The 24,718-nt window shown below is 40.6% G+C and overlaps 2 protein-coding genes across 2 annotated transcripts; both read right to left on the bottom strand.

The window, feature by feature from the left end:
- Positions 1-14,661: 14,661 nt before the first annotated feature.
- LOC108109717 (NPC intracellular cholesterol transporter 1 homolog 1b) lies at positions 14,662-20,075 on the bottom strand. Its single transcript, XM_017218349.2, has 6 exons — positions 18,792-20,075; positions 18,076-18,377; positions 17,006-17,962; positions 16,495-16,904; positions 15,720-15,874; positions 14,662-15,602 (listed from the first exon to the last, which is right to left on the bottom strand). The coding sequence occupies exons 1-6, from the start codon at positions 19,971-19,973 to the stop codon at positions 14,844-14,846; spliced, it is 3,765 nt and encodes a 1,254-aa protein (XP_017073838.1). The 5' UTR covers positions 19,974-20,075; the 3' UTR covers positions 14,662-14,843.
- Positions 20,076-22,376: 2,301 nt separating this feature from the next.
- LOC108109650 lies at positions 22,377-23,327 on the bottom strand. The gene is made up of 3 exons (XM_017218227.2): positions 23,208-23,327; positions 22,968-23,127; positions 22,377-22,907 (listed from the first exon to the last, which is right to left on the bottom strand). Exons 1-3 carry the CDS (start codon positions 23,210-23,212, stop codon positions 22,377-22,379), a joined length of 696 nt encoding a protein of 231 aa, XP_017073716.2. The 5' UTR covers positions 23,213-23,327.
- Between the last annotated feature and the right edge of the window lie 1,391 nt (positions 23,328-24,718).

Raw genomic sequence — 24,718 nt, 5'->3', positions numbered from 1 at the left:
CTTTATTTGGCCTCGGTTGCGAGTCCTACGAATCGATCTCTCTCCCTTCAGCTCTATGTCAATGTCATCAATCATTTGTAGCAGCATTTTTATGTAAATAATTAAAATAGAAAATAATCGTAAAATAAAAGGAGCGAGTGTAATTCTTTTTTGACGCAGTCTGCCGATGAAGATGACTGCAGCAGTTTGTGGCACTGGCACTGGCACTGGCGGTGGCTGTGGCTGTGGCTGTGGCGATAAAATGCCGGAATTTCCGATGAACCTTGTCGCGTGTCGCTCTTCATAATTTCCCTCTTAAATTATCGCGAGTGAAAAGCCACAGAAGTGGGCGTCGAAAATGCATGTGGGAGTGCATAAATATGTGCAGTGAAAGGTATTTATTTACTTCTAGGCATGGTTTTTCTTTTTGGGGTCCCAAACATTATTATTCCAAATTGAAATGCAAACGCCATCGGAAATGCAGCGTACCCACTTGGCTTTGTTATTTGATTTGATACAGGTTCGTTAGTTTTCCGGTGGAGTGAGCAGGAAGTGACCATCAAATTGTTGGCCATCTATCAATCCATCTTTACACATTCACATACATTCACATACACATTGACCATTTCAATATTGGTTTCCAAGTCAAGAGTTATTAAATTCCACAAAAATAAAACCATTTCGATCATTATTTTTGTGTTATTTGCTGCAAATTGAACAAGTTCGAAGCGGAAATAATAAACCAGAGTGGACGAGTCACTGGAACTTGGATCTGGCGCACTCCTTCAGCGATGTGTCATCATTCGGTATCGATGGAACTACACTATACTATATACTATATATATATTGCTCACGCCACTAGCCCATGCACATTCCAATTTAAAACAAAAAGAAGCAACGGGCTTAACTTTAACTACTGGACGATGAGTGGCAAGGGGGCAGATGGCCACTGAGCCAGTGAGGTAGTGAGGCACGGGGCGTGTGTGTTTGGCATAAGAATGCGTCCAAGTGTATCAACGATATAAACTTCTACGTCCACATAGACATATCGCCCAACATATATCCATGTTTGTGCGCATATCTGGGCATATATGTGTTTTTATTTAAATGAATTGCACGCAGCAGCAGTTCCAAAAACGGATTTCGGCAGGTGAAAGGATATTTGCTAAAAGAAAAAGAGTTTATATAGAAATTAATCCGATGTTTTTAACTACATCTCACATCATAACGTTTATTCTATGTTTAATAAATGGCGTAAATAAGTGACTTAATTAAGAAACAGTCATCCAAAAATATTAAAATAATTTATATACCCGAAAGTCCCACCTCCAATAGATTTCTGTTAAGTATTATAACTTTTTGGCCATTCACCTGATTTATTCTTATTGAAATTGTTTAACCAAATAATAGAAATGACTCTCCGGAACGCACACATAAACAAGCCCGCCTACACACAGGCACAAAAAGCGAGGGCGACAGACATGTGTAAGTACATACATCTGTGTATATTGGGAAGTGTCGTCGGTTGGTGCTACTTTTGCCGCAGGAAGCGGTCGCAGCTGTGGGTTTTAAAATTTCAATTCATTTCCGTTGTGCATACCGTATACGTATGTATGTATGTATGTACGAGTGTATGTGTATTTGTGTGTTTGTGCACAACAGTCGGTCGACAATACACACAAATACACACGCAGCCAGGCACACGCACTGGCGAAATGAAAAAAAAAATGAAAAACAAAATGCGGCTAAATGGCAGACAGGACCAAAAACAACGCACCAACACACCAACCGACCAACAACAACAACGACCACAGGTCCTTTCTGGTCTGGCCAGGGCAATTTATGTGCCGAAAAGGCCAAACAGAAACGAACCTGAGGCCTGTTACCGGTTATCCCTCGAAACCCCGAAACCCCGAACCCACGAAACACCAGAAACCCATCCTCGAAACCCCTGAAACCCCTTTTGCAAACAGTGGGACCCATCGAGATTCCATTGCCATTTCTGCTCGAGGTTCGACTCGAGGCTGACCTGTAATAACTCTTCTCGGAATGGCAATTCTTTGTATTTGATTTGGAAAGTGTAGACGAGGCTTACATCGTTTTAGAATCTCTTTTATTATTTTTAATGATATTTTTGATTTAGCATTTTAGTTTTTGTACAAATATATAAGCTTTGATATCATTTGAAAGTAAAAGTAAAAAGTAAATTATAATTGTTAGCAGAAAACTTAGGAGGACCAGCAATCTAAAGTATTTATAAATTAATATATAACATAAATAATGATTTTTCACCACAGAAAAAGATAAAACGCGTTAGGAAAACACTTTTTTAATTAAGAAATTCAGTGAAAAACATTTTTCTGGCAACAAAAAGCTTAAGTAGTAAAGTCTACTTGATCCCTACTTTTAAATATTTTCATTAATAAAAAACCTTTTGCCAACTTAACAACGTAGTTAGTTTTGTTTTTCATCATTCTAGTATTATTACAGATTTTTGAGAAACAAATTTTATCTTATTTTCATTTTGGAGTATTCATAAATATTAATGAGCTTGACATTTGCCATATTTTTAATCCATTCAGCCTTAAATTATAATAGTTTTTAAATATCTTACTCATAGATTTTAAGACTTAAAGATTCCTTACTAATTAAGAACTTATAAATAATAATTATAAATCCCTAAGCTAGCAACTCAGTCTGAATGTTGTTATTACAGGGTATCACCATTTCGTTAAGTCAGAACGCACAGTCCGACTTGTTTTATGTTTAAAATGTAAAATGCTTCAAGTCACAAAATTCAATAAATGCTCAGTGCCCAGTGCAGTGGCACTCCCATTTCCACACATGCGCCGCCCTGCCGCCCACTCAATGGGCGTGGCACAATGGGGTAAATTGCATAAATGTATGACAAATGAATGCGTTGAATGCAGCAGTGGCACAACGTTCGCTCAGGTGGCATATCATAGGTGCTATTGTGTGGCATTGACACACACGCCCACACCCACACCCACTCCCACACACACACACACATTCGCAGGTATTCACTATGTTTTTCGAGGGGGGGTTTCAGAGGGGGGGCTAGCAGCGGTTGGTAGCATCGAAATTAAGCGATTGATGAGAGGCTAATGAGCGGGCACCGCAAAATGAAATGCAATGAAAGGTCCGCTCGATTGTGAAAAGGCGACAAAAGGAAAATGTTCAGTCCACATATCAGTGCGCATTTTGCGTGATTTGGTCACTCTGAGGTTGGTTCACTGAATTTTAGGTTGCAAAAAGTCAGCAATTGCACAAAGGTCTACTAGTTGAATATGAATGCTGCTGGTCATTTCGATTCCAATTATTTCTACTTAGTGAAAATTACCATAACTGTAGAACCAGACAAGGGAAACAAATTTTAAATTTGAAAATTGTGATAAAAATACCAAACCTTTTCAGAATGATAACTGAAATACTGAACTTGCAAAGTTACCCATTTTCAATTTGCTTGATTGAGCATTAGCTCCAATACAAACGAGATGATTGCCGAAGACAACAAGCAGGTACAACGACCCGATCACGTTGCAAATTCCCCAAAGCAACCAATGTTGGTTATGAGTATCGCAAAGAGTAAACATATTTTCGGGGCTCCAATATTTGGCCACGCCTACCAAGGGCCAACAGCAACAATAATAACAATAACGAACAAATGCAACTACAACGACAACGACAACGACAACTACAACTACAACGTGGGAGCAACAACTTTGACCGCAGCAATGTTTGGGTCTCATAATTTCCAGGATGTTGTTGCCTTTCTTACTCTAACCAATGGCAAATATCAACTGCATTTGAAAACCTTTGAAAACAGTCAATTGTAAGTGTGACCATATTTTTATTTACTTTAAGTGTAACCAAAGATCTTAAAGCTTCTAGCTTTGGTCTCACTGCTTGGGAATTTGATATTTTAGGAAGATATTTTCTTTGTTTCTTTTCGAAATTTTAAATTTATTACAGGGTACTAACGAATTCGCTTTTAAAACTATCTGACAAAGTTTCTGCAATTGTTCTGCTTGGTTTTTGTTGCGCTACTGGGAACGTGCAAAGATTTAGCAAAAGTACTTAGGCAAGCAGCCAGCTTGGACGTTTCGATGGGTGGATGGTGGGGAGGGGGTGGTAAATGGAGTTGAGCTCGTCTCGGAGCTGAATCTGAACCCGAATCTGAACCTGAATCTGCGGCTGGCGCTGAAGGTGGAGCTGCAGCCAAGGCAGCTCTGGGCCATGGCAATAAAGGTAACCTTCTTAATTTGTTATGACTGTCATTTTGGAGCACGTAAATGGGTGCGGCTCCGCCGGGCAGCTGTCCTGACCCATGTCTCCTCCCCAATCTCATTTTACACTCGTTTTTTCCACACAGTATTCTTGGCTTTTCTTGGGTATTTCGTATTACGGGGGAATTTCATTTGACTCAAGCCCAACGTTGGTCACATTAATTTTCTGATTTAAAACTATGTTTTATCTAATCATATATAAGATAAAAGAATTATTATACTCCCGATATATATTAATACTATTTAACTAGAACATCTCCAAGATCACCGGGTTTGCTTTTGTTAGGGCAACTCCTGTCTAGATTTTCCCATTTTTGCAGCTCCATTTTGCCCAATATTCCCCGCCAATCCGCCTGGCCAGCAGCTGGCGTTTTTGGTTCGTCTTGGAGGCGCCGCCAGCGATTTTGGCCCAAAAGTGTGGGCCATGTCTGCGTTTTGTTTCAGAAGTCGCTGGAATATTTGCATTGCGGTGTCGCCGGCGTTGGAGGAGCTGCGATTTGTGTGTGAAGTGTGCGAAACACAAAGAAAAGCGCCTCGGCGAAGGGGTGGAAAACTTTGCATTGTTTACTTCTTGTTTTCATTTTTTGTCTTTGTATATGTATATTTCCTTTTTTGTACTCTCCGTTTTAGCCACGTTGTGTTAGTTTTTGCCTGCTAGAAAACTAAAGCTTGTGCAAAGGGAAAAAGGTGATATTGAGATGGCTGGAAAATCAGAAACGATGGAAGTCTGCTGAATGACTTTAGAACAGGACTGTCTACTAATAATCTCTTTAAGCGAGTAAAGGTAAATATTTCATGAAAAGTGTACATGGAAAAGCTCGGTGGTAATAAGGCCTAAGCTGAAAACCAGGAATAAAAACCGAAGCGGTAACAAATCCCCATTGAAAAGTAACCGATAGACGCAGCTCAAAAGCTTCACTGGGGAGAATTCCCCCCCAGGTCATCGATAGAAATGTTACCAGGAGCATGTTCATCCCGCTGACTATTTTCCAACGCCACCAACACCACCCAGAAAACCGCCTGCTGTGCTACCTTGTGCCAAGTGCTCTGGATTTTCCCCTCTTCATTTTTTTTTTATATTTTTCTTCTCTTCTTTTTTTGGGCCCACGCTAAGCACACAAAAACATAATTTGTTTGCTTGTCATTTTGCCATAATACGCTGACAACAACAACAAAGACGGGCACAGCAAGGAGGCCAGGGAAATTCTGGGATGTTCGAAGGAAAAAAGTGAGGGGAGAAACTAAAGAAGCGGGCGAAAAAGAAAATCAAGCACAAATACTAATACTAATAAACGGGAAATGGCAAATGGGGAGGAGGGCGGAGGGAGGAGGGAGGCTGAGAGGAAAAGGAAAACTCGCGCTCACCACTAATGTGTTTTAATTTTTGGTCAAAGTGTGAAAGACGGAAGGTGGGGGGGCGGGGCAGACAGAATTTGATGAGAGTTTTTCAAGCCGCAGAATGCTCTTTAATGAGATCCAAAGACTAGCTTTTCCAGGTCTCTAATATACAGTAAAAACATTAAAAAAATAACTAGTTCGTTTTATAATTTTCCATATTTCTTTAAGGATTTTTCAGATTAGTATTATTTTTTAAGAAAATGTTTCTTGTATCTAAAAATTTCTAATAATATTGAAAATTTTCGTATGTTTTTCAGAGCTTTATTGAAAATTTGTACCTTTTAAGGTAACTTTGCTGACCAGTCGAGTGTGACAACATTGTTGACGACATCCAGAGGCATACCTTTTTTCGGACTCTGGAATCTGGACTTTGGACTCTGGACTCCGGACTCCGGACTCTGGGCTTTGCTTACAGAGCATAATGAATGTGCTTACGAATTGGTTATTATATTCTTGAGGGGGGGTGGCAGAAGGACTTGCAGGACACTGGAAACGGGATAAACCGGAGGACACACAGAGCTCTCTGTTTGTTTGTTTGTTTGTTTACGGTTTGCTGTTTGCTGTTTGCTGGCCCTGTGTTTGCTTTTTGGCTGCCTTTTGACCTGCCGAGCGCAAATGGCTAAAAAGAAAATTGAGCGCAAAATGCTTAACAAATATTTTATGACTCCGAAGTTCAAACGCTTAAATGTGGCAACATTGTTCTTGGCCCTGCTTTTCTGCTTCTCTGCTTTTCTTTTGTTGTTGCCGGCAAATTACCCACAGCAGCAGCAGCAGCAACTATTTTCCGGCATGGCATATTTTTGGTCCTGCTCCTGCGAAACAAAGGGACAACTATAACACCCAGCACACACACACACACACACACACTGGAAAAATATATAAAAAAAATCAAAATACATCCAGCGGCAGCAGCACAAGAAACCGAAAGAGTGGGAAAAAATTGTTTGAAATTCCTAACAAAGCATTTTAACAATTTGCTGACATTATAACGGCGACAAGTTGAGCGAAGTCAATAAACTGTTAACTGAAACTGAACAACAAAATATCAAAAAAAAATAAGATTGTAATAGGAAAAAGCGAGTAAGGTCAAGTTTTCGAACTCAGCGATACCCCTTACTTGATTCTCAGAGTTTTGTTTTCTAAATAGAGAAGAAAATTATTTACTTTCTAAAACAACGAACTTACTTCATAAAAGATGTAATCATTTGTATATATCTCACAAATATATTTTTATATTTCATATTTGCAAGTCCTATGTTCTGGTAAACTTCCGTTTTTCCCCTGAAAATACTACCAACCCGCAGATGCTGAATATGGGAAGGGTATAAAAACTAGGAAAAACAAAATGCGCCAAAGTGAAAAAAGTGCTGATAGTAATAGACTGGAAAGACGTGCATCAATAGCGCCTCAAATGCCTCATAACATTGCTCGGTCAGGATGGGATGAACCACGGGGGCTACAGGGCGATCTGCTAGTGAGGAGCCGCCGAGGAACCGTAGAGGGACCTCGCCATGGGATGGACGAAAAAGTTTTAACAAAATTCCCGCAGCAGCAGCAGCAGCAACATCAATGTTTGGCAGCTGGCAGCATAAACGGCATGAAACTTCATTAAAGCGATAAAAATCTGAATCGAGGTGGCAACCAAAATCCGGCTACTGAAATGAGCAACGAAATGCCGCACAAATGGTTGCCCTACTAAATATCTAAAGAAAAAATTAAATAAGAAATGAGTTACAAAGGTTTAATATTTTAAATATTTTTAATGGAAGTTGATAGGAATTTTTAAGTCAATTTTATATATTTTGTAAAATGACTTAAAATTGTTTTTATTTCGTAAATTTTGTTAATTTTGGGTACATTATTTAAAAAATAATATTTATTTTACATAATTTTTCATGTAGAATAGATTTTTACATTATTTATGATTTATTCCTTAAATATTTCAACATAAATACATTTTTTGTTAAAAATTATTGGCTAAGCGATGAATCTTTATCTTGACAACACTTTGTCCGAGTAATTAAAAAATAAAAAAATCTAGAAAATAAAATATAAATAAGAACATAAGTTAACTTCACTTAAACTTAAAGCATTTCTGGTTAAAGCCAAATTTACGCATTTCCACCTGGTTAGGGTAGAGCCAGAAGCTCCGGGTGAGAATCCCGGCTCAAAGCATGCCCTGCTTACCGCAGTCAAAATATCCGGCGGAGCCACATCACCTGAACGTACAACCGACGGCAACAGGGGGTTAAGCTTCGAAAGGATGGACCACCGCAGAATACGAAGGCTCCCAGAGTTATTAAACTTGTTCGAGAGCATGTTTATGCAGCAGGATTCCCACAGATTCCCACTCACCAGGAGCAGGACCAGGAACAGGACGTGGACCACCCGCCTCACCTGATTAAGCGCCGGGCTTGCCAGTCAAAGATTTATGACGAATTGTCTGGCCTCCGGGTGGGTGGTGGTGTTGGTGGTGGTGTTGGGATTATTAATTAAGGGGAATGGGTTGAGCTGGACAGGATTGGATTGTTGAGGAACAGGGGTGAGGGGGAAAAAGTGTGATTTAATGTGCAGGTGCTGCCAGCACATATTACTATAGCATTTTTGCATTCGCCGATGATGGACATTGATGGACGTGAATGGAAGTTTATGCACTGGCACAGCATATGCCGCAGATCGGCCTGAAAATGTATATGGTCGTATAAAGGAGGGCAGCCCGAAAGTAGGCAATCAAAATTTTGGCAAAGCCAACTAAATTACCAAATATTTTGTGAAGTTTAGTTTAGTTTAGAAATATGTTAAAAATATTTGATTTCTTCCTTATTAAGCAAACAAAAAACACTTCAAGACTATCAGAGAAGATAGTTATTCAAAGGATGCCACAAGGCCACTCGACTTGACCCGGAATTTACCTTGAATTGCGGCCTGTTAATTAACCCTAACTCAAGTGGATCTAGCCAAGTCGAGACCTTCGACATTTGCGATGTTTGCGATGTGTTCGCCCAAGATTTTAGTGGCCAGCCACAATGGACCCAAAAGGAACAAAAAAGTGTATATCCATGGATATATGTATAGCAAAAATAATAAAGAGGCAGCGGCAACAAAAGAGCGGCATAATTTGTGCCATATCAAAAATAGTTGCTCGGTTGCGTGCTTTCTCCGCTTTCGTCACTTTCCTGCCCCAATATCCTTCGGTCCGAAAGAAAGGCGGAAAATCCGGGGGGAAAAACATAGACTGGCATAAAAGAAATCAACTATTTTGATTGAACGCACACACACATGAGTGCGCAGAGGAGCTGAGCAGCGCTTTTTGGATAGCAAAGATTCATAATTACGATAAACAACACAGCACACAGAGAAGAGAAAACGAAGAACAGAAAGCATGGGGGGTCCATCATTGGTGGGGTGTCAGTGGGTGGGTGGGAAAATTGTGGGGTGAAAACAGCAGCGGAGATAAGCAAATGCTCCCCTGGCTGAGGTTTCCTTTTTGTTGCCAATGCCTCTGTCTCTGCCTCTGCCTCTGCTGCTGTTTTGTGATAAATCACAAGGGGATGCCTCCATCGTCTTGGCGGGGCCATAAAAATTCTCGAGAAAAAAAAAGAAAGGGGAAAATCGGGGTGAGAAAATGCTGGAAAAAGAACGGGGAAAGGGGGGAGGGGACGGGGGGATGGGAAAGCCCGTAACATCAGTGGCCCAGGGATAAGAGCTGCTCTCACCGCAATCAGTGTTCTCTGTGCTTTTAATTGATATCATTGGCCATGATTTTAATTGAACAGTGGCTGGCCATAAACCAGTAAAAATTATCCTTGCTCAGCCACGTTCCACAAAGCGAATTCACCGAGGAATCTTAGGTGGAAAAGTTGTAAAGTTTCTCTTGTCCTGATGAACTCTCAAAGGTGGTTTAAGCTTAAGGTTTTCCTTAGTTCTTTATTATGAAATATTTATTATCACTTTCAATATGTTTTTAATAACAAAAAGCTGTTAAATGATTTTAGAAAATGACTTATGAATGATCTCCCCTTCTAATCATCAATATCCTTCGGAATATCGACCCTTTCTTGTCCATCCCAGAACATCCTTCCTAGCCTCTCATGTATGTGCTGGCGCACGTGTCTCCCTGTGTTTGCGATGCCATTAATTGGATTATCTAGCGCTCCGTGGCACCACAACAAAATAATTATAATTATTTTAATTTTTATTCTCGCATACAGTCGGCGTCGCACTTGGGGGCAAAAAAATTAATTAAAAGTTATTATCTTGCGTGTTGCGATCTATCGAAGGCCAATCAATCGATAGCTGCATTGCCATCTTGGCTGCCATTTTGCATGGCATTTATGAGCCACCCGCACCCGCACCCACACCCCGTTCATCATGATTTTCCACCAATTTTCACCAGCTGACGACAATGCAGTTAGACGGTGGAATGGTAGTATGGTGGAATTTTCCGGGCTGCTGTTGAACTCATGCTGTGCAGGCTTTTCCATGTGTTGGTCAAATGTGTGTTTGACATTTTCGTTATGTTCGGTGGACAGCGGGATAGGGGGAGTGAGGAGTGAGGAGTGAGTGCTGCTGGTGGGGAGAACGTGCGCCATTTAATGCAACCAGCTGCTGATGCTGATGCCTTTGTTGCTGCCGCTTTTTGCGGCATGTCCTGCGTCCTGGCTCCTGCATTTTGCATGAAATTTCTCAAAATTGTGCGCATTTGTTGAGGTTGTTGTTATAATTTAGTTGGAAATTGCTGTCACACCCACACAATCAACCAACCCCCATCTCGAAACAGACACTCACACATACATACACTCTCGCACACTCGCACACTCGCACAGCATTAACCCACTGAGGCGGCGGTGTCATCTCAACTCGGATTTAATCTGCAGTAATTTGTTTGATTTCTGTTATTGGCCTGTCACTCGACTGCCGGCCACAAGAAAATCCGGCAAACATTTACCACAAGTTTCCAGTGACGGGGGGAATTTTCCTATAAATTTTCTGTCATTTTTCAGGCTGCCTCAGAATTTAAATAATTATTTATGATTCAAAGTTAAAGCAGTAATAATATATTTAATATTTTTTTCCAAAAAGTCTTAACTTAATTATCATTCCTGCTTTGGGTTAAAATTTTATGAATTTTCAATTTAATTTCAGAGGCAAAAATAAAAACAGAACTCGGCTGGGCAAAAAAGTGGAAAGCAAGCTCATTCGCTCACGCGCTTTCGCTTGGCTTCAGTTTCAGTTTGCAGTTTTAGCTTTCAGTTTGGCCAAACCCAAAGGGGTGCTCATCCCCCCCTAGACCCCCTTTAAAGTCTCCTCACTGGGCCAATTCCACGGCCATGGCCATGGCCAGTTGGTCAGTTTTGAGTTTTGTCAGTGTTGATAACATTTCGGGCTAGTGAAAAACGGCCAAAACGGGCCAAACGGCTGAAAAGCAGAGGGGCACGAAAGCCGGTTGGGGAGAGGGGGGGAAAACGGTTGAAAATGGGTTTTTGGCCTGCTGCAAGTGTAATTTTAGCCAAAACGCGAATTGCGAATTGGATTGCGGCTTATAAGCACGTTTATAAATTACTGATTCGTCTATGGACTAGGTTAGCCATGGTCCTGTAGTCCTGTAGTCCTGACTCCGTAGTCCCGTAGTCCCAAAGCCGGACCCGGGCTTATGTCAGCGAATGAATAAATTAAATATTCCATCTCCATCATTGAAAATGTGGCCATGTGTTTTTCTATCTATGTGTGTGTGTGTTAGAGTGTGTGTATTTGCTGTGTGTGCTCTGCTTTAATTAACTTTTTTTCGCGTTCGGTTTTGGCAGATTGTGAACTCCTAAAAATTGAATTTCCTCTTTCGTAATTAATTTGTATTAAAAACCAATTTTAGACGGGACCAGCCATGGCAATCCCGGCCAGAAACTCCGGCTTAGCCCGGCTTAGGCCTTGTCATTTGACCCTAATGCAACGACTGACTTTGGCCTTTGGTTGATTGCATTAATTAGGACCCAGCAAAAAATGCATGCATACATCGAAATGCACAAAAGTATCTATAATCCTAAACCAAATACAACTGCTAATTGCAAATTAATTGAAAAGTTTTGCCCGAAATGCGGGGATTATGAAATCAAAAGATGCGATTGTTAGTTGGAATTCATGACATGGAATTGGGGTTACTTCAAGGAAGTAAATTAGTTTCGATTCATACAAAATATATATTTATATATATTACAAATTCCTTTAAACTATTTCGATTTAACTTGTTTAACTGAAAATCCATGAAAGTTAAAAATAATCAGGAAGGAGAGGAAAACCCCCCCACTTATCTCATTCCAATTTCCGTTTCACTCTCGAACGAATCCCGAAATTCCCCAACTAATTAAAAAACGCATTATTCAAAGTGCCACAAAAAATATTGAAAATGAAAGGCAATCCCCAAGGGCAGCCAAGTGAGTTTCCCTTTTGGTAACTGGTAACTGGTAACTGGTAACTGGTAACTGGGTTTTTGTTTGGCCAACGCTTTTATGGCCAGATTGCAGATACGGAGATACAGAGATATAAATACGCTTTTCCGGCCTTTCCACGCATCCAATAACCGATTAATAAATATGCGCAAATTTTATTTTAATGCCTTCCTCGTCGGCACGTGAGTTATGACCTGGTTAAGAGTCCTGGCTGCGGAGCCTGCAGAATTTTTGGCCTTTTATGACCTATGCCAAGCCGCCTAAATTGGCCACAAATCGTGGCCCAAATAGCCAAGATCTGTTCTGTTTCGCTTTTGCATTTTTTCGGGATGGGGGGGGGCCTTTTGGCACATGCCACGGCTCGCGGCCAGTGCGAAATCAATTAATTTAAATTTTTATTGCCACACTTGCCACACACATTAATTCGTTGATTCGCCTCAATTTCTGTGCGAAATGTGCTGTCTGCTCAGGCCGATGATTTATGTGAGTCTGCAAAGATGCTCCTAATGGATTATTCATCTGCATGCTGTTTATGTGTTCTCCTCCAGTCGCCAGTTCTCCGCATCTCCGGAGAGATCATAACTGGTGTTAAATGATTCCCGGGTCGGCCAAGTGGATGCCGTTGAATTCTCCAAGCATTAACATGGCCCATAAAGAGCTCTATGGCATGCATGGAATACTCGACATCTTGTACGATAAAATGTTTTATTTTTGGCCATTAAAAGTTTAGCTTTCTATATGATGTATAAAACATATGTAAGTTTATTTTAGGTAATATTGTTTTTATGATTTTCAAGTATTCAAATGTTAACTATAATATTTTTAAACCCGTTTACTTGATAATAAATCGAAGCTCTGTTATAGAAAAAACTTGTTTAACTTACTTACAGCTTCCTTAACAGCATTCACATTAAATAACTATTATTTATGTACTCATTTTAACACAAAACATTCTCGAACATCTTCAAAATTATTATCCATAATTTGCGTTGAGAAATCAAACTCCACCACACACACATTTTGAAAGACACTTAAAATGCACAATTTACGAACTCGGCCGCACTTGTCCTGCTTTCGGCCTCTAAAAATACTCGAAGATTATTTGGGCATTCGTTGGGCGGCATTCACGTGTTTATATTCTGGCCGAGATGTTCCAGCTCATTGGGTTCATTTTTGGCATTAGCACTTGGCATTGTTAAAGCACTTTGAATGGCAATTAAGTGGAGGATGAAAAACATTCAGACCCGCACACGCACTCGCACTCGCACTCGCACACGTACAGTCACGGAAATATGCGTAAATTCGAGTGCAAACACACAAACACACACTCTCGAATATACGGACAACTCAATTTGCACTTCATCTGTTGATGTGGCTGTGTTGGTAATTGCTAATTGATTTTGCCATATGCATTAGTTGATACATTTATAATTATGCCTTTCAATTGTCGGGCGTTTGAAGTGCCGGCGACTCGATGAGGCATGAATCTTAATGCCGCACACATTTCTCATTAGGTGATTATGATTGGGTGTGTGGGGGGATTTTTCGGCTGCGGGGTGTGAGAAAATCTGCAAAAGAGGGAGAAGCTGGGAAAGCTGGAAAGGCACCACCCAAATAGCTCGGTTAACTGACCATGCTGCATGCGGAAAAACCACTCTAAACTTTATTAATTTTAATTAAAAACACTCGACTCATTTTGAGGGTTAAACGCTTTTCTTGCAGCTTTTCCCTGTGTGTTTCCCTGGCTTCCATAAGCCGCAGAGCACTCCACTGGCCAGCAGGCGGCGAGAGCAGTTAAAAACAAGGAAGCCATCATCAGGGAAACTTACTCCTTTCGTCGACTTTGAGTCCTCTCGAAGCGGCAGTTTCCTTTCTCACAGGAATTGTCACAAAAATATCATATTTTCTATTAAAGTTTATGATGATTTTTAAAATGAATAATATTAAGTAGTTATTTGATTATTTCTTAAAAATATTCCATCCAAGTAACCCCAACTTCATTGGGTTAGGGCATTCAAGCTTTGCCCAAAGGGACGTGAAATATCATTAAAAAATCTGAGCTAAACTTCTGCCCAAAAGGCGTAAGACGTTTTGTGTATACCGAGAGTCCAGGGACCAGGACACCAAGGACTCCGGATAAACGGGGGTTGGCCAGAGGCCCCAGGCCTGCAAATCGTTGGTTTGTGCGACTTTTTGTTTATTGTTTTGACGCCGCACGCGGCAGTTGGTCGCTTTAAGCCATAAAAAGCAAAGGTGCGACGACGATAAACAATGGGCAAAGGGCTCAGCCCCCCACCGACAATTGTCTTGGGCTAAATGCACGGCTTAAGAATGAAATTATCTTTATTAATATATACCTATATAAAAAAGTGGATAAAATAAAAACGGGTAACTCCATTTTCACCAAATAAGAGCTGGCTGAAGTTTGAATTACTTTGCAGTCTTCCTCGGAAAATTCCAATAATTATAAAGAAAATATCTGGCAAAGTTGTATTTTTTCTGCACTACCTTAAAGTTTAGAATGTAAATATAAATTTCATAAATTATGTTATTTTATTTAGTTCTCTTTAACAGCTTTGTTCGACCATCTTGACATTAAAAACTCATTGATAACAGCAAAAACCAGACAGGCTTACATAAGATTCATACACACACTCAGGCACACTCTATAGACTAAGGTTATATAGTTATATTTATTTTCATTCCTAAGGATATATTATTCCGCTGTGGTGGATGCACCGAGCTCGGCACTCGGGCTCTTGGCCAGCCTTTGAAGCGGTCCCAGGAGACTGAGGAGAACCGGCAGCAGGATCAAGCCGTGGGCTGCTCCAATGAGGACAATGCCCAGATACATCCGGAAGTAGAAGACCTGGAAGATCTGTGAGTTGGAGAAGCCCAGGACTACGATGCCGGCGAATTTGGTGAGTGTGATGCCCGAAAGGACACTGCTTCCAGTCACATTCAGAGAGTGATGAGCCCGCTCCTGGGCAGTTCCCTCCGCCCTCTTAAAGGACCTTACAATATGTGCCACGAACTCCACTCCGATGCCGACGCAAACCACCAGGTTGACCAGCGAAATGGCATTCAGATTAATGCTCCACGCCCACATCATCCCCAGCATATTGATCAATATGCAGATCACCATGAAGAGGACGATCAGGGTGGATGTGATGTCCAGGCCGGTGATCAAGAGGGTAACGATGAATATGGCCAGCAAAGACATTCCCAACGAGAACAGCGCATCCTCCCAGATTGTCAGATACTGTTCGTAGTAAATGTAGAAGACGCAGTAGGCGAATATCTCCGCATCCACGCCATTCTCCTCGAACATTGCATTTATCTCCCCTGCAATTCTTCGCACTTCGCGCAGCTGCGAGTAGAATTCTTCCGAGGTGGTCGATGTGGTCGAGTACTGCATGAAGTAGGTGTCCTGTACAGTGGACATTCCCTCATCGTCGATGGTGTAGATGACGGCCTAGGAATATAGATTTTTAATTATTTTTTAATTATTATGAAATTTATCTTTCTAAAAGCTTTTTCATTTGGAAAAAAAACACAAAATATTGCCTACTTAAAATTAATCACTACTCACATCAGCATAGGAAGCTCTTCCAGCCTTGGCGCACTCGGCATCTGGCAGATCGAACAGGAAGAAGGGAATATACTTGTTAAAGGTCTCGGCATCTGGTCTCAGGCCATTCTCAGTAAATCCGCGTGGACAAGGCAGGCAGTCCTCACTCTTGGAGTCTGAAGAGAACATAGATAGATATAAGTTATATATTCAACTTATTGATTCTAATTTTCTGAATGTTTCCCTGTGGTTTCGATTCAAGTTCCTCAAGGACTACACTGTTTTAAACTTTATTTGTAACTTTTTATATTCCTTTTCTTAACATTTCTTAATATTTTAAACCTTACAACCTGTAAATTAAGTGTATTGGCATGCTTTTTAGTGATAATAGAACACAGACTGAGCTAACTGGCCATTCATCTTAAGGACTATATTAGCTATATATTATATAATATGATTCTCATTAATATATATTATATTTTTATGTCAAACGTCAATCCCTTTAATCAAATAAGTAATTATATATACAAAATATGTAGTGAGATTAAAAGTAATACTTAAAGGAGATATATTCTGAAAGGGAAGAAAGCTTATCAGACCTATTACTACTTAAATCTTTGCTTGACCTTGGTTAAAAATATAGTAAAGTATTATTTTAATTACTAAGCATATTAAACTGGTAAAAATGTGTTAAGTCACATAAATTTATGATTGAAAACACCTTTTCAGTGAACTTAAACTTATTCCCAATAATTTATTAATTAAATAATTCAAGATCTCATTTGAATATACTTACTGCTGGAACAGAATCCGTTTGTGGTGACATTGTACTTGCAGCAGTCGAGAATGGCCAGCCAATCGATGTAGTCGTCCAGCCAGGAGGAGGCTGGTCGGGCCAAAGCTGTGATTTCCGGATACCGAGATTGTGTATACAGCTGCACGGACAGGGAGTTGTTGTTGCACTCAACTCCGCCGCAGATGAGATTTTGCTGAAGGGGCTCCGAGTAGTTGAGTCCGGGCTTGAGAACCCAGTAAACCGGAGCTCCCATCGCTAGCAGGTCGACCATGTAGCGGAAATACTTAACAACATGAGAGTTCTTCGGCATGGACATCTCCTGGTCGAGGCCCTTTTCAATGGAGGGCGTCACCATCAATGAAAGACAGGTGACCACAGTGAAGATCAGCAAAACGCACACTTTAACGGGTCTGAAAATGGTATAAAAGGGAAATGTAGTATACAAATAAAGGTTTGAGATAAGGATTTCCCCTTCTGCAAGGAAAAGATTCTTCTTGGAACATATACTTACTTCGAAAGCAGGAAGGGTGAATAGAAGTTCTTGAACATGCTCTCCAGCACGCCGACCTCCTTAAGTTTATCCTCACCGTCCTCGCCTTCACTTTTGGTCTTCTTTCCACTGCTCCTCACACAGCACAACATGTCTAGTCTGCCGTCCAGGTAACGCCTCTCATCGATGGCCATCAAAGCTACGAATGCGGTGATCTGCAGCAGGAAGTCCAAAAGAATGGCAATGGCGGCGTACATGGCAAAGGTTTTCACCGCAGGCATATCGGAAATACATCCGATGGCAAAGCAGGCTATTTCACTACCCGCCGTCTGGAGGATCGATGGGCCCACTTGGCCAATGGCCTCCCCAATAGCCTCGTGGGTAGTCTTAAACTTCGAGTGATCGAGCCTCTGATATGTGTGTACCATTATGAAGATGTTGTCTACTCCCACGGCGAGCACCAAGAAGGGTATTACTTCGATAGCCAGCATTGTGGTCGTGACATCCAGGTATCCCCAGAAGCCCAGGCTGCATACCACCGAAGCCAGAACAATAACTATTCCTCCAATGGCCAGCATTATTCGAGATTCTTTCAGGAAGCCTAAACAGCTGCGGATGCGACCCAAAGCTATGGCCACGTAGATGAACATAACCACATAGCTGATGACCACTGTGCCTACTTCTCCCTCAGATAGTTCCACTATCGCATCCTGGATTGATCTTTCAGCCATATAGGCTATATCCAGTCGATCGCTCTTGTAGTCCCGCAAAAAGTCTACGAATAGCTGCTCCCACTTCATATTGGGCTCCAGTTTGGACTCGTCGTTCTGATTCCGACCCAAGAAGGTGATGACAAGTCCTGTGGCCAGCATGTAGTCGGGATCCTCACCCACCGCTACCTTGGGCATGCCGCCAACAGCAATGCCGGGTTCAATGGGTCCTCCATATGTTCCAAAGCAATCCTCCATCATTGGGACACTAAAAACGAAGGAAAGCAAACATATTATATAAGTCATTCCAAAAATAAACTTAGTTTTAATATACGATCTTCTTTGACTATGATATTATCTTGAAACTAATGCAATCTTTACCGAAGACAATCCTCCAATTGATTCAAATAGTTGATGGTGTAGTTATTGCTATCGATGTAGGAATTCTCAAATTTATCCATATCGTGCTGGAAATATCCATAGATCGACTGGATGACGCAGTGGTCGACTGTGGCCGTCTCTCCGGCCATCAAAACGGGGGCATAGCAGATCTTATCGAGACCCTCGTTGTCCTCCAGGCCCAATTTCATAATGGACTCCTGCAGCTCGAAGACTTCCTTCAGGAAGTTGAACTCGAAGGCAGGACCAAAGTTCAGCAAGCCACTGGGAGCATCGTGAGTGAACTGAAAATATTCAAAATTGCAGTAGGTCAAACGAAGGGTCACTCTAACTGTTCGTAGTGGGTCACGATGTATCGATAGATATTACGATAGCAATTAACTTAACGTAACACGATTGGAGATATCGAAAGCACGGACTTTCAAGTCATATTTTGAGAATAACAGACTTGAGGACGTATTCTTCTATTTTTTTTAGATTGTTCTAAGTTAAAGATTTTATATAATGATATTTAAAAGAGTAATCTAAAACAAAGCTCGACGTGTTCCAATTTCAAATCTCAAAAAGTTAATGGCCTTAATCTATAATAATCCGCATGCTAATTATCTGGTTGAACTTGTTTAGTTTATTAATAGAAAAGTGTAAGATAATTGGTTTAATTACTCCTTTCAATCATTTTATAAATAGTTTCAACTTACGTAGGTCTGGTTGATGGCCTTGATGAACATCTGATTTGTCCGGTAGAATGGTCCGAAGTGCTGATCGAAGTAGTCCTTCTCGATCCTCGTTTGGCTCTCTTCGCCCGCCCACAATTCCACGGGATCTGTGGTAATGGACATGTACCGAATGCCGTAGGATAGGCCGGCGATGGCCCAGGAACAGAGGGCCAGAACCAGGACCGGATGCTTGGCACAGAAGGTTCCCCAGGCGCGGAAGCCATAGTAGAAGAACTCCCCAAACAGTGTGGGCATGCAGACATTGGGCGCGGAGGATTTGCCAAAGGAGCCCCAGAAAATGAATATTGAGAGCACCACGGCAATTATCAAAGCCAGAATAAAAGTGACTCCATACAATCCTGCAATCTTCCAGAGCTCTTCGGGTCCCGTGGGAGCATCAGTCATCGGACAGGACTCCTCGCAATCGATGCAAGCACATGCATAGCTATCCTCGTAGCTCTGGCCGCACTTCAAGGGGCTTAGATCTAGATAAATCTCCTCAGAGCCCTCCTCCGCATCATCCGACCACAGGTAGTTGATCTGAAACGGGACATAGTCGCCGGATACATCGCCCATGAATTCGTACCATCTCCGGTAATTGCAGGTCTTGGCATTGTAGCCGCCACAACCCAAATCCATGGCAGGCCGTCCAGTTTGGGTGTGCTGTATCCCTTCACAGCTCTCGTAGATCTTCGATACCGTACTATCCGTAATCCGATAGTCGATATACTCCACATAGACTGCACCCGCTTCGTTGGTGGCATTATAGCCGGTCAAAAAGAGAGTGTGGTTCTTGGCACAGGTCATGGCACAAACGGTCATGGCCATGTTCCTGGTGCACGTGGGACATCTGGAGAAGACGCCATCTGCCTGCGACAGTCCCGACTCCATAGTCTCAATTTGGGCCGCATCGCAGCAAAGACTCAGTTCGTCCTCACCACTTTCGCCCTTGTACTCCTTGTATAGCAATGGACATCGTTTGGCAAAGATTGCCTCCGAAGTTGGGCTATTCAGAGGTCTTGCTGGCCTCGTGTCCGCCAGATTCTGCCAATGGGCGCCGATCATATGACTTTGGCCATACCAAATACATCCCAACTCCTGCTCCTCCTCGCTCTGCGACCACACTCCGGCCATTAGCCATAGTATCACCAAAATCACTTTCATTGCAACACCACAAAAATAAAAAATAAATAAATCTATAAATAAAGACTGGAAGACTCTCCCCTTCGTTGAGAGTGAAAACAATTCGCGCCGGCAGCACGCCACTAACTGAACCAAACCCGGCCCAATCCACTGACCATTAACACACTAAATGGTCGGCAGGCTATATCGAAAATCGGTTGGAGTACCCACCGATTAGATTTGCCCAGCGTTTTGGGTTTTCTTTCCATTTTTTACCAGCCCTTATCGCCGGCCGATAAGCTTCTGAATTCATTTGGATTTCGTGTTGAAGCAGGCTTAATGGGTATGCAAGGGGTCTTATCTTCACGGGGATTATCAATGAATGCTCACATAGCGACAGGTGATCGTAAAACGATTAGATATTAAAGGTCAATTCCGGAGCTAAATCGGTTTCTTTTATATCTAGACACTAGCTAAAAATGTTTATTGCCAGAGTTTTGAAGATACTTCTGCATATGATAAGACATTCTGTATCTTACTTTTCCAACCAGATAGATCTATAGTTTATGGTAGCCGGTAGCAAAGATAAGGGTTAATAGACATTTCATTCAACGTTTTCTAAGACAATGTTAGCTGCTTTGATAATATTAGATTTCAATGATAGAGAAACTACCTCTCACTTCTTCTACATCATAGAATATATATTGGTAAATATAATAGCTTACAGCAAAGGTGCACAATAATCCTTACGGCAAACATTTCTTGCACAATATTATCTACGTTAATTGCTGGTCGAAACCGCACCTGTTCAGACACCTGAGCTTGTATCTTGGGCTTATCGTTGGGTGAATTGGCCTAGCCAAGAGCAGCTGGCCGGCACAATAAAATCGCGATCGGCTCTTTTTTGGAACACCTGTTCCGTTGTTTGTTGATAAGTCGAGAGGCCCTCTCGAGACCCTTGGCTGCCGTAAAGTTTTATACGCCTCAGCAACTTCGGCGTGTAGGTCTTAATCTCCGCCGGAAGAGTGATTCATTGAGAAATACCAACTGCCAGAAGTAGCCAACAGTTTTTTCGACGAAATAGAGGAATATTGACGTTAGTTAGTTTCAGAGAAGTGAATCAGGTTTTTAGTTTTTAATGCCCAAAGTAAAAGTCTCTGATTATATGAAGAATTCTATTAGTTATTGAGCCGAGAGGGTGGACCATGTAGCAGAGTTTAAAATTCTTGAAGTAAAGATTATAAAGTATTTATTTATTCTATTTTACAAATTAGGCTGAGCATATACAGTGGATCCAAGCTTATTTCGTGCAAGAAAAAATCGAATTTTTAATTTGATACTGCTACTAAACCAGCAGAGATATCAAAAAAATTTAAACGCAGTAATGTTAAGAATGTCGCATATTATTAAAATAATAACAAAAGTTTTTATTAATTTAAAAAATAAAAGAATTTTTCATACAAAAACTAAAAAATAGGGCAACTCCGACGCACAAGCTTATTTCGTGCAAGCACTTTAACGGTTATTAACTCCAAACTAGGACTTTTAAATCCATTTTTTTTTCTTAATACTAGTAAAAATATATTAACAAAAGCATATTTATAAGTTTTCGAGGCTGGGGGCACCCAAAAATTACGGATTAACGAGGATTTTCAAAGTATGGCGCCACGAATAATAGTCAATAGTTATTGAGCAAAGCGAATTAGTCCTTAAACATTTTAAGGATGGGAAACAACAGGAAATGGTTGCCTTAAGCCCTAGTACAAACCCATACATAACCCAAACGCTTTTTTGCGAAAATCGGGTGGCAGATAAGGGCCGTAAAGCTCCGAACACAATTTTTAATGACCACGAGGAGAGACGTATTGTCCGAAAAGTGACGGAAGGTGTATAAAGCCAAGCCGACTCTGCAGTCGTTGAAGATGGCAAAAGACAGGAAGAAGATTATCAAGTCCCGGGCTCGAGAGTCTGCGGCTCTTATGTGAAATTTTATGTGATTTGAAATAGATTTAGTAGTCGTCCAGCAAATATAAATTATTTACATTTTTTAATGATTAAGAATAACAAATGGTTATGATGTATATATTACTGGTCAGGATCAGTAGCCGAGTCGATTGACATGTCCGTCTGCCCGTATGCACGCTGCGAGACATAAATTACGATTGGGAATGTGGCACAATTTATTAATTAATATAATATAATATGAAGAATTTTGAATAAAATGAATATAAAGTGGAGAAGGAATAGGAAGTATTCCCATCCCATAAAGAAGGTTCAAGTATTCCTCATTACGCCCAACAACCGAGTTGATCTGTCCACTGATCAGGTGAGATATTCCCTTCAAATTCTTATATTAATAAACTTCATTCCAGCATTTGTTTACTTCGTCATTGCCCCCAGCCTCACGTTTCAATCTTCTAGGAGTGGATATCGAATCGGGTCAGATCACTCAACTAGGTTGTAACGGAACTTTTCAAGTGGCCAAATCCCAAACTGATTAACAAGTCGGCCGTCATCTTCCTTTACGGCGACTAATCTTCCATTAGAGTCATAAACTTTCTGAGCGTCTAAAGCTTCTTCTTTCTCACTTGCTTCCATGCGAATCAGCCAATCCAGTGCCATGGAAAATTTCCTATGATCTTCTGGAGATGCGGCCATCAGTTCTTCGACAAACTTAATTTCCTTCTTAAGGAACTCGTACATCTTAATCCGTTCTTGACCCTTTTTGTAAGTGCGATCAACCTCATACATTTTCGAAAACATCTTTGAGAGCTCGCTCTTCCCTTGTCCTGAAGTTGGTGCTGGTTGTTCTTCAGCTATGTACAGTATGTCCTCCGCGCTCTCTTCCTCTTTGAATAACTCTGGAAGCACGAACTTTCCATTTCGCTTTCCTATTTTCTTTTGATTAAGGCCCTCTACGAGCGACTGGCATACAAACTTCGACGCCTTGTGCCTAACTCCAACTGCCATCTTACCCTGCGTTAACATACATTTATGAATCTTAGAAAAAAGAGCCACTTCGGAGTGAATCCTTACCTCGAAGTGGGCCACCAACTTGCTCAACAGGACTGGTCCTCCGATTTCAGACATGACCTTGCAAACATCGGCCACAGGGAAATGGAGAGTAAGGTAAGTGTCCGAAGAATCGTCAACACTTGTCTCCGGGACATCATTGGAAAAGGGAACACCTTGCGACCTGTGACAAAAGTCCACATTTAATCACTTGTAACTCCGATCTGTTTCTTAACCACGAATGCCTATATTGTTCTCACTTACTCCATTTTTAAATATAATTTTTGCTTCTTATTGAAATGAAAAGTTTAAATAAAATATTCCTGTATTCGTTCCAAATTTACTTGTAGAAAGGGATGACTATACCTTTCAGATTGACTTGAGTTTGTTTTCTAAGGTGACTTTATATTTAAATTTCTACCAAACAAATTTGTAAGTCAAAACTTGTAACTAATGCTAAGCTGGACACGAATATAAGCAGAGCACATTCTTTACATTCACAAATTGCGAAAAAGTTTCCGAACTCATCGGCCGTCTGTTCGCAATAGAAGATAACTGATAGACGTTGTACCTGATTATGGCGCTTGTTTTTAATTCACTTTTGCATTACCGCCCCTTTCTGCCACCCGATTTTCGCAAAAAAGCGTTTGGGTTATGTATGGGTTTGTACTAGGGCTTGAGGCAACCATTTCCTGGGTTTTCCCATCCTTAAAATGACTAATGGACTAATTCGCTTTGCTCAATAACTATTGACTATTATTCGTGGCGCCATAGTTTGAAAATCCTCGTTAATCCGTAATTTTTGGGTGCCCCCAGCCTCGAAAACTTATAAATATGCTTTTGTTAATATATTTTTATTAGTATTAAGAAAAAAAAATGGATTAAAAAGTCTTAGTTTAGAGTTATTAACCGTTAAAGTGCTTGCACGAAATAAGCTTGTGCGTCGGAGTTGCCCTATTTTTTAGTTTTTGTATGAAAAATTCTTTTGTTTTTTAAATTAGTAAAAACTTTTGTTATTATTTTAATGATGTGCGACATTCTTAACATTACTGCGTTTAAATTTTTTTGATATCTCTGCTGGTTTAGTAGCAGTATCAAATTAAAAATTCGATTTTTTCTTGCACGAAATAAGCTTGGATCCACTGTAAATGGTACCCCTAATGGAGGATTACAGAGGTACTGGTTACTGTGGCCTGCGACTTAGGCTGTCAGTTTTGCAAAACTAGTAACTAAATTATGTAAATCTTATTGTGATATTTTCCATATTCGATTATATATCTGATTGTTTATGAAATTATAGGTTTTAGTCAGGAGATTATACAATTAAAATTGTTTCAAAAACGGAACACAAGATTCTACACGGTTTAAAATGGGTAACATGTTTTTATATATTAATAGATTAGTTGATTAATATTTAAAAACAAATTTAATAATTTAAAATGTTTATAAGAAGCAAACCACGAGAGTGCACTGAAAAGATTAATAATTGGAGTAGGTCACCGAACGGTCATTCTAACTTTTCGTATTAGGTCACGATGTATCGATAGTTATACGATAGCAATTAACTTGATGTAACACGAGAGGAGATATCGAAAAGATATTTTGAGAATAACGGACTTGAGGAAGAAAGAGAACATTGCCACAAAGTAAACAAGCAAACAACAAACAAACATTTTAAAATCGAAACACAAGATTCTACGCGGTTTATTTTGTTTATTATTATTCAATTATTATTATTCCTAAAACAATCTATTTATTTTTCTATAAAAATATAT

This window comes from Drosophila eugracilis, unplaced genomic scaffold (assembly GCF_018153835.1).
Source record: "Drosophila eugracilis isolate 14026-0451.02 unplaced genomic scaffold, ASM1815383v1 contig_649, whole genome shotgun sequence".
Classification (NCBI taxonomy): domain Eukaryota; kingdom Metazoa; phylum Arthropoda; class Insecta; order Diptera; family Drosophilidae; genus Drosophila; species Drosophila eugracilis.
Note: the sequence above shows the minus strand (reverse complement) of the source record. Positions and strands in the feature narration are given on the sequence as shown.

Coding starts and splice junctions, on each gene's coding strand:
- LOC108109717 (XM_017218349.2), bottom strand. CDS start 19,973: ATGAAAGTGATTTTGGTGATACTATGGCTAATGGCCGGAGTGTGGTCG. Junction 18,378..18,791: donor AGGCCATCAACCAGACCTAC/GTAAGTTGAAAC, acceptor GAATATTTTCAG/TTCACTCACGATGCTCCCAG. Junction 16,905..17,005: donor TCACCCTTCCTGCTTTCGAA/GTAAGTATATGT, acceptor TACCATTTTCAG/ACCCGTTAAAGTGTGCGTTT.
- LOC108109650 (XM_017218227.2), bottom strand. Junction 22,908..22,967: donor AGTTGGTGGCCCACTTCGAG/GTAAGGATTCAC, acceptor ATGTTAACGCAG/GGTAAGATGGCAGTTGGAGT.